The sequence below is a fragment of the Papio anubis genome, unplaced genomic scaffold, assembly GCF_008728515.1.
Source record: "Papio anubis isolate 15944 unplaced genomic scaffold, Panubis1.0 scaffold176, whole genome shotgun sequence".
Taxonomy (NCBI): domain Eukaryota; kingdom Metazoa; phylum Chordata; class Mammalia; order Primates; family Cercopithecidae; genus Papio; species Papio anubis.
This window is the reverse complement of record NW_022161757.1, coordinates 90,999-105,167: the sequence shown is the minus strand read 5'-3', so window position 1 is coordinate 105,167 and position 14,169 is coordinate 90,999. Positions and strand designations below refer to the sequence as shown.

The 14,169-nt window shown below is 44.7% G+C and overlaps 1 protein-coding gene across 1 annotated transcript in view; it reads left to right on the top strand.

Moving 5' to 3' along the window:
- The first annotated feature begins 499 nt into the window (after window positions 1–499).
- Window positions 500–14,169, top strand: part of LOC116272729 (SHC-transforming protein 4-like) — a 101,537-nt gene continuing 87,867 nt past the window's right edge. The window contains exon 1 of the mRNA XM_031661500.1: window positions 500–2,764. Coding sequence (XP_031517360.1) covers window positions 2,180–2,764 — 585 coding nt within the window. The 5' untranslated portion in view covers window positions 500–2,179. The remainder of the gene's footprint in view (window positions 2,765–14,169) is intronic.

Here is a 14,169-nt window from a genome sequence, read left to right as displayed (position 1 = left end):
AACCCCATTAGGTGGCTGCTGCCGACCTATGAGGACATTCAACCACGGAGAGGTAAAGTAACTTTCTAAAGGAAGCATGTGATGAGGTCATCACAGCATAGCAGAAGCAAGGCAGGGACCCAGGGGAAGGCAAGAAAAATGAGAGGAAGAAAGCAGATGAGGAATGAGGAGGAATAAGAGGTAAATAATCTTGTCCAGAGCCTGTCTCCTCAGCCCTAGGGATGTGGGGTCCAACTGATTTAGCTACTTCCCTCAGTTTTGCCAGGAGGAGATGTAGGGGAGGGAAAAGGAGGTCAGCTAGGGTTGAAGGGAAGATTTATGAAGACGCAGAAAAGCCTTTCCAGGTAAAGAAACGTCTGAACAGCCTTGGCAGAAGGGATGCAGATAGGTGCGTTATCTCCCTGGGGGAGCAGGGAGCTTGAGAGGAGGATGCTGCTTTCACTGGTCACTCTCAAACCATTTAATTCAGAGCCTGAGTTTGGATCCCAAGGGAGCTCAGGCTCCCAAAGTCATCAATATACATGAGCCTAATGCAGCGTTAGGGTCAATAAGATAATGAAGGTGGCACCCTTGATTCCTTTGGTTGCCAGTTTGTCTTAATTTTTTAATTAACGAACAATTTCAGATGACAAAGCCTTGAACCACGGAGTAGTGCAATCTTTTCTGAGAGTTCTTCATCTCTTCCTATGTGTGATTTCCACCCTACCCTGACACCCCACACCCCCGGTGTTTCAGCAGTTTCCTCTTCTCCATTCCTGAAGAACCTGCATTTTCTTTTCCCAGCTCTGGTTTTGGCTTCCTGTGTGCTAAGCCTTTGCAGTTGTCATCATGTCTTCAGGATACATTTGATAGGTACAGGAAGTTGCACCAGACGGAAGATGGAACCAACAATCAATAAAAAAAGAACTATGTTTCTAAGAAAAATGCATCATGGCTTCCCACAGGAGTTGTGAACCGTATGGCCTAATATCCCTGGAACAATGGGTCTAATTTTTAGCTCCTCTGCTCTGCCCTCCCGGCCATCTCAACAAGAAAGAAAATAGATCTTTTAACCTGCTGCTCCCCAGCTAATGATCTGTAGTAAAGATTGCCTTTCCTTTTAACTCATTCATCAGATACCACAAAATAAAATGTGTCCCTCCTCTCCCGCTAGCTTTATTTCTCTCGGCTACTAGTTTAGTATATTTATGGTCTATGAGTCATCAAGCTGCCTCCTGATTGGATAAAAACCAAGCACCTCTGAGACCGTCAGTCAATTACAGCTATTCTCAGCTTCATTCACAGATTTATTAGCTTGCACACACAGAGAGAAATTCATTCGGCAAAGTTCATTCATAAAAATTTCAACACGCTGCGTATCATCCTGCACATCTCAGCTTTCGGCTGCAAATGGGCTTCTGAAAAAAGCTCCGAGAGGAGCCCAGGAGGGAGGGAAGCTCTGAGCGAGGGTAGGCAGGCTGGGAGGGGATCTGAGGAACACGGACCCATCACAAGTCAGTGAAACAATGCGGAGCAGCGCCCGTCAGTAGTACTCCTGGCTGGTGGCCCAGAACGATGCAAGACAAGATCTTCCAAGAGAGGGCAGCCTTCGGAATCAACGAACCCAGGCAGAAGGGCCTTTGGCTCATAGATACAATATTTTTTTCTTTTTAAATGAACAATCACTGGAACAAATAAAGGGTTAATAGGCCAGTCATTTGCCCCGCCCTGTGGGAGCCGAAGGGAGCAGGTTCGAAAGTTCCTGTGTGCAGAACAGAACGCTGGGGTAAGGGTGGGAGTGGGGTGCTAAATATTTCTACTAGGCTCCTGCAAGGCTAGTGATGCGTCGGGGCCCCCTGGCCGGCGCTCGCCCGGGTTCTGTGCCTAAGAGTTGGCCGTGAGCGACCACCGCCGCCGGGAGCCTGGGTCTAGGCTCTCCCGACAAGGATTCCAAGGCGAGAACACTGGTGCCTCTGCCTGGGCCAGGGAGGGACTGAAATCAGAGCAGGGGAGGCGTTTCCCCTCTGGGCTGTCACCCTTAAGGGGCCGGGAGCCGAGGTGGGCGAGCTCGAGAGCAGAGTTGGAGAGGTGGCTGCTGCGAGTTGCATCGGGCGTTGAGGCGTTTGATGTCTGCACCGTTTATCTACCAGACGACGAGGCGATTTATGCAACAGTATCCTGTTTCAGCACTGCCAAGGCTATGCGAGAACGCAGCCAGGACAGCCTGGCAGGACTCGTGCTGTATGTAGGACTCTTCGGGCACCCCGGGATGCTGCACAGGGCCAAGTACAGCCGCTTTCGGAACGAGTCGATCACGTCCTTGGACGAAGGTAGCTCCGGAGGCTCGGTCGGGAACAAGGGCTCACCGCAGCCTCCCCACCCCGCCCTGGCACCTCACCTGCCGGCTGAAGATGCCGCCTTGCCGTCGCAGGAGAGCCCCACCCCACTGTGCACCTTGATCCCCCGCATGGCGAGCATGAAGCTGGCCAACCCGGCCACTTTGCTGAGTCTGAAAAACTTTTGCCTGGGTACCAAAGAGGTGCCTCGGCTGAAGCTCCAGGAAAGCCGGGACCCAGGTTCCAGCAGTCCCTCTTCCCCAGAAACCAGTCTCAGTAGGTCTGGGACTGCACCTCCACCGCAGCCGGACCTGGTGGGCCACAGGGCAACCGCCCTAACCCCTGATTCGTGCCCGCTTCCTGGCCCTGGGGAGCCACCCCTTAGGAGCAGGCAGGACAGGCACTTTCTACAGCACCTGTTGGGGATGGGCATGAACTACTGTGTGAGGGTAAGTCCATTTTCCTCTCTGCACTCTTTCTAAGAACTTCTGTGGAAGGGGGCATCTTCTCTGCTTTCTGCAAGGGGTCTAACGTTACCTACCTGGGTTCTGTGTTTGGACAGGACATGATTCGACTGGACCAAGGGGGAGGGGAGCTGGGTTTACAAATGTCCCTACAACTATCTGACTTGTACTGGAGTCAGGCAGCCTTTGGTTCAAGGACATGAACTGGTGCTAACTTGTAGGACATGAACCTGTGGGTACTTGGCAGGTGTAGAGGCAAGTTCTGATAGAGGCAGCTGATGGCACCACTTTGTCCCCACTGGACCTAGTATTCTGGCCAAAAAGAGTCAAGGACTTCAAATCTGATCAGTGATTGAGAGTTGGTAGGTTATACTGGCCATTGTATTTTGGATGAATACAGTAAAGATTTCTGTGCTATAGAAACACATGGTGTTTAAGGGGCTTGAATTATTCTTTAAAAATTTATTTCAGCATTTAGCAAACACTTCTCAAAACATGTCTGAGTTTCTAACCTTGTGCTAGGAGCTAGTCTTAGCTCTCCAGTGCACATTTATTGCCTTTACTGCCTACGCTGCAGCAACTAGGCCTTGTCCATGAGCTATGGGCAAAATCAAGGTCCTTGCTGGCCTTGCATCTGTCCTTGCTCGATCAAGATTTGGGCAAATGAAGATTTGGCCTGTGCCCTTTCGGAGCTCAAATTTCAATGAGGGAGATCAATGAATACATGCGAAATACTAAGATAATAATACTTAGCAATAGATAGCTAATATGAGAATGCTGAGGGAATTCAGAAAAAAGGAACGATTTTGTGATCTGGGATTCATTCACATGGGGAACCCTCAGGAGAAGATGAATCTTGGAAGAAATGTCAAATCCGGGTTGGCAGAAAGGAGGAAATTCCTGGTAGGCCAAGAATAGGAGCAAAGTCACTGTGGTGGCTGCAGGGGAGCACCACACAGGCTAGCAAGGGGAATGCTGGAGAATAGTGGGGGACTGAGGGAGGGGCTGGGGTAGTTCTCAAACAAGTATGAGTTGAATAAAGACAAATAGAGATCACGAGTAGCTTGAGAGACCGAAGTTGACCGAAGCTCTTAAATGCCGAATGAGGAGATTATAAACACTCTGACTGGTAAATGCGAATCTTCCTAGGTTTGTAGGGCATGACTTGCTGAAAGTAATTTTTAAAAGACCAGTCGGTTGATTTATTTGACATGGATTGAAGCAGGGAAAAATTAGAGACTTGGAGGGCAGTAAGAAAGATACTCTGAGAGTTTAGGTATGAGGGAATGAGAACACTGATTAAGGTGGAGAGGAGAGAAAGGAGGTGAATGGTAAGCCATTCTGTGAGAGAAGAATGAGAGAAACCTCAACAACCCTGGGAGATTAAGCAGATTATTTCAGATCCTAATATAAATAATAGAATAGCGAACATTTATTGAGCAGTGGGTAGATTGGTTTGTTACCATTGTTGTTTATTGGGGTCGTGAAGATTATTGATGGAGAGTTGTAAAGGGTGAAGAAAAGCCTTTCAAATTGAAGTCTCGGAATGACGTCAGTGATGCCAATGACTGAAGCAGAGAAAATTAGGAAGTGGACTCGTTTTAAGTTTGTTTTTGACATATTAAATTTAATGTCATGATCTCTAAATAATGCTAATATGTAGGTAGACAGTCATATAAGACTAGCACTCAGGTGAGATGTCTGATCTGAAGGTATACAGAGCTAGCCCAATAACTGTATTACAAACAGACAATTAGGATCTCAAGGAAGGCCAAATAGTAAACACTGGAAGGGTTACAGAGAGAGCAGGCTTGGGCAGTCCTGGCAAATGGGTAACTAAAACCTCTAAAGCAAATAAATGTATGGGACATGCAGCTCTTGCCCTCCCCCACAGTGACATGGCACATAATGGAAATACTTTCATGTTTCTACTCAGAGTTCACGGGCATATTCTCATTTGTCAAGATTAGGTGTGTGCCAGGCCCTCATGGGAAAACGAGTGACTCTCCAAACCTGGGCTCTCTGCACCTGCCTTACTGTCACCTACACATCCTCTAGCCTCTGCCTCAGCTTTCCTTTCCTCTTGTACCTCCTGCAATCTCTCCACACCCACACACCTGTACAATTTTAAATGTGAAAAGAGTTGCTATGTGATCTCCAGTTTCCCTAGGGATTGGCTCCTCTGGCGTTTTAGATTTTTAATGTGGCCACCATCTGTCTTCTTATGGCAATAATCACTGACCCCAGAAAAAGTGCCGACCCCATGACCCAAATGAACCTCACAAGATTGCCAATATCTGTGACATCCAATACAAGCTAATGACATCTCTTATGAAGTCAAAATACGTGAAAGAACTTACTTTATTAAGTTTTATAGAATCCTAACTTTGAAAGATGGAAGAGACTCAGAAGTTATCAAGGTCAATTCCTTTATGGTGAAACCAAACCCCAGAGAAGGGGTTTTTCAAAGGCCACACAGGTGAGTTAAAGCAGAGTGAGATCTAGAGCCCAAATCTCCTGTGTGCCATTCTCACCTGTCTTCACCACAAGTTTCCATGCTGGTTGTTGTTCTGTTACTCAGAATTCTTTTGAGATGTGAACCAATTTTGAAAATGAATGCCAAGCTATTAATTTACAGTAAAAATATCATACCAAATGAACCAAACTTGTGAACTCTGTATTCCCATCTGTAGGGAAAAGCACGTTAAAACATTTAAATCAAACCTTGCTTGGTAATAATGGATTCAGAGGAGAGAACTAAGAGAAAGATGATCTTAATGGCTAGTTGACACAGGGCTGGTGGATTTAGGGGCAAATTTTACAGGAAAAAGGCCACTTAATATTCTACCTTCTTATCCATATCATGTGACTGTTCCTCTCCCTGCCCCAACTTATTCACTAATCCATTCATCCATTTATTCAACAAATAATACAAATATGCAAATTGCATTATGAATCAATTATGCAGCAGTAACTGTTCTAGGCACTGGGCATCTATGAACAAAACGAATCACTTCTAAGCATCAGTAAACAAAAGAGGTCTGACTCATTGTGATATATTTTAGTGAGTGGAGATAGGTTCAATTGAATAAATGAAAAAATATACTATTTCAGATGGTAATAAGTGCTATGGAGAGCGATAAAGTGGGGTAAGTGAAAAAGGCAGTAGCTTGGGTGGGAATGGAAGTTATTCCTTTTAGGTAAAAAGTGGAGTTGTTATAGCTACTCTTTATTTTGTTTTCTTGCATCTTTTCTCTTTACAATAAGGACTATATTTTCCATCTGCACTAAGCTAGAGTTGACTTTGGGTTAAATATTCTTTTTAAAAAATGGCTTGTTTGGTCTTATGATGCAGAATCAATTTTACAGCTGAAAACACTTTATGAATCCTGAGTACCTGTTTTGAGTAACTTTAATTTAAACTCAGACTTTGGACCCCTCGAAGGTCTCTCAGGGAAGGGGGCCTAACCATTCTTTGAAAGATATTGAGCCAGGAATAGGACAGTGAGATCCCAGTCTGGGCAAAGTAGTGAGGTGGGCAAAGCCCATTAAATGGTGTCAAATGTGACTTCATTCTCCCCATAAGACTAAGTCTGTTTTCTTTAGAGGCCTTTCCAAGTCCATTCATCCATCAGCAGACATTCATTTAAAGGTCTCCCAGGTGCCCAATGTAGTGGGGAATGTGGAAAATCTACACCGTGACAGTGTTCTCCTCTTTAAATGAGGGAATTGGCTTGAAAGCCCTCGCAGCACCAGTGTTTAATGAATGAAGGGTTCCTTTCTCATACGGGAGGTGTTTAAAATATCAGTTTCCTTTCCACCTCTGAACTTGGCTCAAAGACGTAATAAAGCAGAGGCAAAGAAACCAACCCCGACGAGCTGTGGCAGGTAACCACAGTGGCCCTCACCACAACCCCCTGAGGAAGGCTGTGTTCTCCAGGTGAGGCCACTGAGAGCCCAGGTGTTTGTGATCCACAGGATACTTCACAACTAGTAAGTAGCAGACTGAGGATTCCTATCCAGGTGTGTCTCACTCCAACGTTTCTCCTCTTCCCAACCTCTCACTTGACTCCAAGCAGGACGGGCAATCTCTGAAGTATGGGAATGGAGTAACATAGATGAAAGGCCACACTGTGCAGGATAGCCTCATCATAGCACCAGCCCACGGAACTTGCCTTGTCATATCCATGTGAGTGATTTCAGTCTCTTCACTTCAGCCCAGCCCAGCCAACTGTTTCCTAGATTGTATTGGTTTCCTAGGGCTTCTGTAACAAGTACCACAAACTGGGTGGCTTACTACTATAGAAATCAATTCTCTCACAGTTCTTGAGGCTAGACGTCTGAAATCAAGATATCAGCCAAGTCACTCTGTCTCTAAAAGCTCTAGGGGGGGATTCTTAGAGCTCTTTCTTGTCTCTTCTAGCTTTTGGTAATTGCCAGCAATTCTTGGTGCTCCTTGGCTTGTAGGTGCATCACTCCAGTCTCTGCCTCTGTCTTCACATGCATTCTCTCTGTGTGTCCATGGCCAAATTTCCCTCTTTTTTATAAGAACATCAGTCATTGGATTAGGACTCACTCTCATCTAGATTAATCTCATCTTCACTTGATGACATTTGCAAAGACCCTCTTTCCAAAGAAGGTCACGCTCTCAGGTTCTGAGGGTTAAGACTTGGACGTATCTTTTTTGGTGGACAAAATTCAACCCAAAACAGTCCCCAAGAACATTTATTGCAATGTGTTTGCTCACATAGGCCTTCTTGGGTATCAAGCTCATCATCTTTGTGTGCAAATAGAAATTTGTGTTGAAAGATTTTCTTTACTTCCTTTGTAAATCCCACAGTATACTCTTACCATCCATCTTCTCCTGTCTAAGGTTTCTTATCACTGAGCCAGTAAACTAGTATTATCAATCATCTATTGTCTAGACTAGATGTAGTCCACAGTACCAAATGTTATGTCTACCTCAAGTAGCTTTTCCATAGGAGATGACAGGTCTAGGAATTTGAAGACTTGTATTAAAGTAAGGGCTCTGACACTAAGTTGTGTGACTTTGGGTGAGTCACTTCACCTCTGTGGGCCTCATTTTCTCATATTTAAAAGAAGAAAGAAGTTTCCGCCAGGCACGGTGGCTCACGCCTGTAATCCCAGCACTTAGGGAGGCCGAGGCATGCAGATCACTTGAGGTCAGGAGTTCGAGACCAGCCTGGCCAACATGGTGAAACCTCCTCTCTACTAGAAATACACAAATTAGCCGAGCATGTTTACATGCACCTGCACTCCCAGCTACTTGGGAGGCTGAGGTGGGAAGTTTGCTTGAACCTGGGAAGTGGAGGTTGTAGTGAGCTGAGATCGTGCCACTACACTCCAGCTTGGTCAAGAAAGCGAGACTCTGTCTCAAAGAAAAAAAAAAAAAAAAGAAAAGAAGAAGAAGAAGAAGAAGTTTGAACAAATGCTGCTTAAAATCCTGAGGCTCCAGGTATTTTTTCCTGCCTGTTTGAACCCCCTTACTATTAGGATCTCTTTTGGTTAGAAAGAGTTACCTTGAGGAAATAATGTTTATCTGCTTTGTGTTAGCAGAGAAGAGAAAGAATGTCCTTCAGGGATGCATTCAATTCTATTTTAGCACCCTCTTGCTAACACTGAGCTGGCTTCACCAGTAAGGCAGAAAGGAGGGTGTTATACTGGCATGGGTGGAGGCAGTAAGTTTCAGAGAGATGGAGGGCGGTAGAACAGCATCCAAGAGTAGGATTCCAGGGAGGGGTGAAGCGTGGGCTAGCTCGGGGGCAGGCCAGGGTTGGAAGAGGTGAGTGATAGTGGATGGGATTGTGGGAACATGGCATTCATTCCTCATGTGTCTGGCCAGTTAGGTCTGACTGGACTTGGTGTCCAACAGGAGGACTGCAGAAGCGACAGAAATTAAGCCTTCTCTATTTTCTCTGGACAAAAGAGCCAAGTAAAAAAGGCCTTGCCACACACATAGCCTGGTAACTCTAACCTTGAAAGAGGGAGATTTGTAACTCCAGGAGACTCCTGGAAAGACAGTCCCATGGTTTACACAATGAAGCCAGAGCTGGGTCACTCAGGTACCCACAGTGAAGGGAAATGGCTTTCTGCCTCTGTAAATTTCCTTCTTTTCTAAGTTATTGGTGGTTGAGAAGGAGGTAGTATGGATGGAAGGAAACAATTCCAGCTAAAACTGATGCCTTGGCTTTGAGGGTATTATATTTTCCTTCCTATGTCTTTCTTGGAGTAGATGTGGAAGTAGATTCTGCTAGAACTTAGAGAAAACCTGGCAGGTTTGACCCATTCCCCTGTTCTCTCTAGACCTTCACATATCCCTTGATTGGTCCAGTCCTTCCATGCCCCTCTACACTAGAGCCTTAACTGCAAGGAAGAGTCTTAGAGATCAGTGAGTCCACACACTTCATTTTGCAGCTGAGGAAACTAAGGCTCAGACATGTGAAGTGACTTGCCCCCAGCCACACATCTATCAGTGGTGGAACCCAGACAAGAGTTCCTAGTTCTGTGTACAGCACTGTATTTTCTACCTCCATCTTGCTTCATCTTCCCCCACTCTCTGAACTAAATGTGCTACACCAAATGCCTCTACATGATTAAAATGCTGGGTGTGCTTTTTAGAAAGATAATTACAAAAACTTCTTTCTAATAGGAAAATTGTCTTAAAATAGCAGTGAGAAGAAAAGAGGGAGCATAGAAGAGTGGCAAGGAGCCCAAAGAGCACTGGCTTGGCCAGTTTCAACCTTTTGATTAAGGAGGTCCCTGTGGATGGCTGTGGGTTCATGTTGGGCCAGGACTTGTTACCACATGCGTGGACTGGCTCCCATTTCATTCATTTGCTGCAACCTTAATGACCTTACGGTCATTTCCCCAATATGGCTTCCTCTCATTTCCACGTTCATATTACTCTGAAGCCAATACAGTGTTATCATATGGAGGGACCGAACCAAGCCTGGATCCCAATATGACAGTTCCATCACCAGGAGGGTGATCTAAATGATGCATACAGGCTGCCCCACCCTCCCTACCCAGCTTCACTCACTTACATCATGCATCTGTATCTGAAGGTGGCTAGGTTTGCACACCCACCAGTGGCAATGGAATGTGAAGACATTTCTAGCCCCTTTGTCTTTCATTGTCCACTCAGAATATGTGGGAAGGAAGCTGAGAATGTCTTCTTCCTGGGTAAACATACTGGGACGTCTTTCTTTTATGCAAAGGGACAAAGAGTACTGGGGGCTGCGTGAGACCCAAGACAGGGATCCTGCCTTCTCAGCTCAGGAGCTTTTTCTCATTTAACAATGTTACAAAGAGTTTTTAAGGGTAGTAGAACTCTAGGATTAGTACAGGCTGTTCCTGTTTCATGAAGAGATTGTGGGTGAAGAGTTAATTTGTACATCAGTTCTTTGAGATATGAAATTTCCCAGAGAAATGTAACTAAAACTTGATAAGCCTTCTCATAGTTAGGGAGCGGATAAAATGACAAACTGTATGTAAAAAGCTTAGCACAGAGCCTGTCTCATAGTAGGTCCCAAGTGGAAGGACGAGAATGGATTTTCAGTAACCTAGGGGTGCCTCTGGGCCAAAAACTCAGGATAGACTAAACTTGGTTTTGGCATTTCCCCGCATTCCTTTGGCATACTTTCTCCTGGCCAGCAGCGCCACCCTGGCAGAGCTTTCTTCCCTAAGTCTTGCCTTGTGCTGCTCACCAGGGAGGGCCTGCCTGCCTTCTCTAAAGCTGCCTAATGTTTATCCGCTAGTCCCCTGCTCCTCCGGTGCAGCACAGCGAAAAGCATCTGCATTTTGGAAAGATGTTTATTTACTTCACTGACTCTTTATTGTAACGTTTCCCAAAGTTTGCTGAGGACCACCTGTAGCAGTTAAAAATGCTTGTTAAAAATGCAGATTCCCAGTCCCCATCTTGGACTTATTGGACCAGAATGTCTGAGGCTGGGGCCCAGAAACCTGCATTTTTGGCAAACTCCTTATGTGATTCTGCAGCAGAGAAGATTTGGGAACGTCTGCTGAGTCCAGTCAGAGCAATGGTTCTCAACTGGGAATTATTTTGCCACGCAAGGGACATTTGGTAATGTCTGGAGACGTTTTTGATTGTCATAACTGGGAGGGGAGGTGAGTGCTACTGGCCTTTAGTGGCTGGAGGGCAGGATGCAGCTAAACAGCCTGCAAGGCCCAGGGCAGCTCCCAGAACACAGAATTGTGAGGCCCAACGCGTCAAAAGTGCTGATGCTGAGAAACCTTGAGCCAGTGGGATGAAGTGTATGAACCAGGGATGTAGATTAGGAGGCAATATTAAATGGAAAAATAAACAACTGCTCAGTGGTTCCTGTAAATCTAATCTAAGCCACTTCTAAATGTTCTCATTTTCTTCTTTCCCCTCTTTAAAATCTACAGATTCTCTAAAAATTGTAGTTCACGCCACTTTCCACCCAAACAGTACTCCTGTGGCTTCCATATCAGGATCTCAGGTCATGGGATGAACGTGGACCACATGAGCCATATGTTGCTATGAGCAACTCGCATATCAAGAATGTCCACATTAGGACAGATTCTACCTTAACCCAGGGGCGCTCGGGCTAAATGGCATTGACAGGCTAGCTTAGTTTCTTTTTCTGTGGAGGGGGATGGAAATATGAGATTTTATTAGCATTTGTTTGGAAATATAGGAACACAACATCACATTCTCATTAACATAATAGCTATGATTTGTTGAGCTCTGTGTATGTTGCAGGAAGCTTGCATCAATTACCTCACAATGACCCTGTGGAGTGGGTGGATGGGGAGGAAACTGACACCAAGAGAGGTCCATTATCTGGCCTTGATGCTTGTAAGTAGCAAGCGTCAGTATTGAAATGGGAGTCCAACATGTCAACTCCACTGTTGTAGTTTGCTTTACACAGTGTTTTTTTTTTTTTTTTTTCAACTTTTATTTTAAGTTCAGGGGTACATGTTACATAGGTAAACTTGCATCATGGGGATTTGTTGTACAGATTATCTCATCACACAGGTATTAAACCTGGTAGCCATTAGTTATTTTTCCTAATCTTCTCTCTCCTCTCATCCTCCACCCTCTGATAGGCCCCAGTGTGTGTTGTTCCCCTCTATATGTCCATGTGTTCTCATCATGTAGCTCCCACTTGTAAGTGAGAACATGCAGTATTTGGTTTTCTGTTCCTGCATTAGTTTGCTAAGGATAATGGCCTCCAGTTCCATCCATGTCCCTGCAAAGGGCATGATCTCATTCTTTTTTATGGCTGCATAGTATTCCACGGTATATATGTACCACATTTTCTTTATCCAGTCTATCACTGATGGTCATTTAGGTTGATTCCATGTCTTTGCTATTGTGAATAGTGCTGCAGTGAACATACACACGCATGTGTCTTTATAATAAAATGATTTATATTCCTTTGGGTATATACCCAGTAATAAGATTGCTGGGTTGAATGGTATTTCTGTCTTTAGATCTTGAGGAATCGCCACACTGTCTTCCACAATGGTTGAACTAATTTACACTCCCACCAACAGTGTATAAGCATTCCCTTTTCTCCACAATCTCACCAGCATCTGTTATTTTTTGATATTTTAATAACCATTCTGATTGGTGTGAGATGGCATGTGGTTTTGGTTTGCATCGCTCTAATGATCAGTGATGTTGAGACTTTTTCATATGATGGTTGGCCACATGGATGTCTTCTTTTGAGAAGTGTCTGTTCATGTATGTCTTGTCCCCACTTTTTAATGGGTTTGTTTTTTTCTTGTAAATTTAAGTTCCTTATAGATGGTGAGTACTAGACCTTCGTTGGATGCATAGTTTGTAAAACTTTTCCCCCTTTCTGTAGGTTGTCTGTTTACTCTGTTGATAGTTTCTTTTGCTGTGCAAATAGCTTTGTATCTTAATCATGGTATCCTACTGTTACCAGTACCTTCATTTCCACAGGGAAATGCATTAAGATTTTTAACAACTAATTTACAAGTAAATTTTAAGAGCAGAGCCTGTCTTGGGGTTGAAAACTTCCTCTAGTTAGAGGGGTTGACATTCCAGAAGGCAGGAGATTTGAAAAACCCATGTGCTTTAAGGATAACCCCAGAAATTGGATTTTTACTCTCAATATCATCAGAGAATAATTTATTATATAGATGAATCATTTATTGGGAAGTGGTGAAATGCATAATTCAAACTTAATTTTTTTTAACCTAATGCCAACCCTGGCTCCTTGAAATGCCACTGTCCCTCCCACGTCCCTCTCAGCTTGGTTCCTTTAACCCTGGACTCAGAACTCATCTGATACATTAGACTACAAAGTTCTGTTTCATGGTGAGTTAAGCTCTCCAAGGTCACAGGGCTCATCGGCAGCAGAGCAAAGACTAAATTTCACATCTCCTTACTCCCGAGCCAGTGCTCTTTCCACTACATTATGTGAATGAGACATAATTCTTGCATAAGGAAGTGTAGTAGGAAAGTAAAGCAAGGATGTCCACATAAATTACTGTAATAAATGTTAGGTTACAATAAATGAAACCAACGTGATACCAATGAAGGATTATGGGAGTTCAGAGAAGAAAGGGCACACTTTCCACTTGAGATGATTAGAGAAAGTTTCATGGAGGAAGAGGTATCTTACCTGAGTTTTAAGAAATGGGTAGCGTTTCCATAGGCTGAGATGGAGAGAGACCCTAGGCAAAGTGAAGGCATGGAGGTGGGAAAGTGGAGGATGTATTTGGGGAGCAGTGAGCGGTTTGACTTGGTTGAAGAGTGCAAGAGGCATATGTAGGAAATCAGAGGGAAAATAAGATGGACTGATACAACAAGGTTGTATAGTACCTGAAAAGCTGGGTTTTCAACATAAAGCCACTGGATATTTTTTTTAAGGGGGGAATGAGAAACGCAGAGATATGCTTTAGGAAGTTTACATGGGCTGCAATGCTCAGAGAGGATGCAAGAGGAGGGGCCTGGAGAAAGGCAACCAGAAGAAAAACAGAGTGGTAACAAAGGCAGTGGCACTAGGAAGAGAGGGGAAAGATGGGACACCTAAAGGAGGAAGAAGCTACCAGCTTCTCACCCCTTCAGAAATGGGTCACAGGCAGGAAAGTGAGGGGGCAGGATGGATGGGGCTGGGGATGAATCCCATTGTGCACCTGCTGTGTTCAAGGTGAACCCAAAGCATCCAGGTGGAAATCTCCAGCAAAAAATAGAATAGTTAGGATTGGGGAGAAATTATTTTTGTTGTTGTTGTCATCAAGGCCTGTGGAATGTACAAGGCTGCCACAAGGAGAGGGTAGAGCAGGATTTAGGATTTAGGTGTTCTATGGAAAGGGAGGAAGGGAATGGGCAGTATGAGGAGCAGGATGGA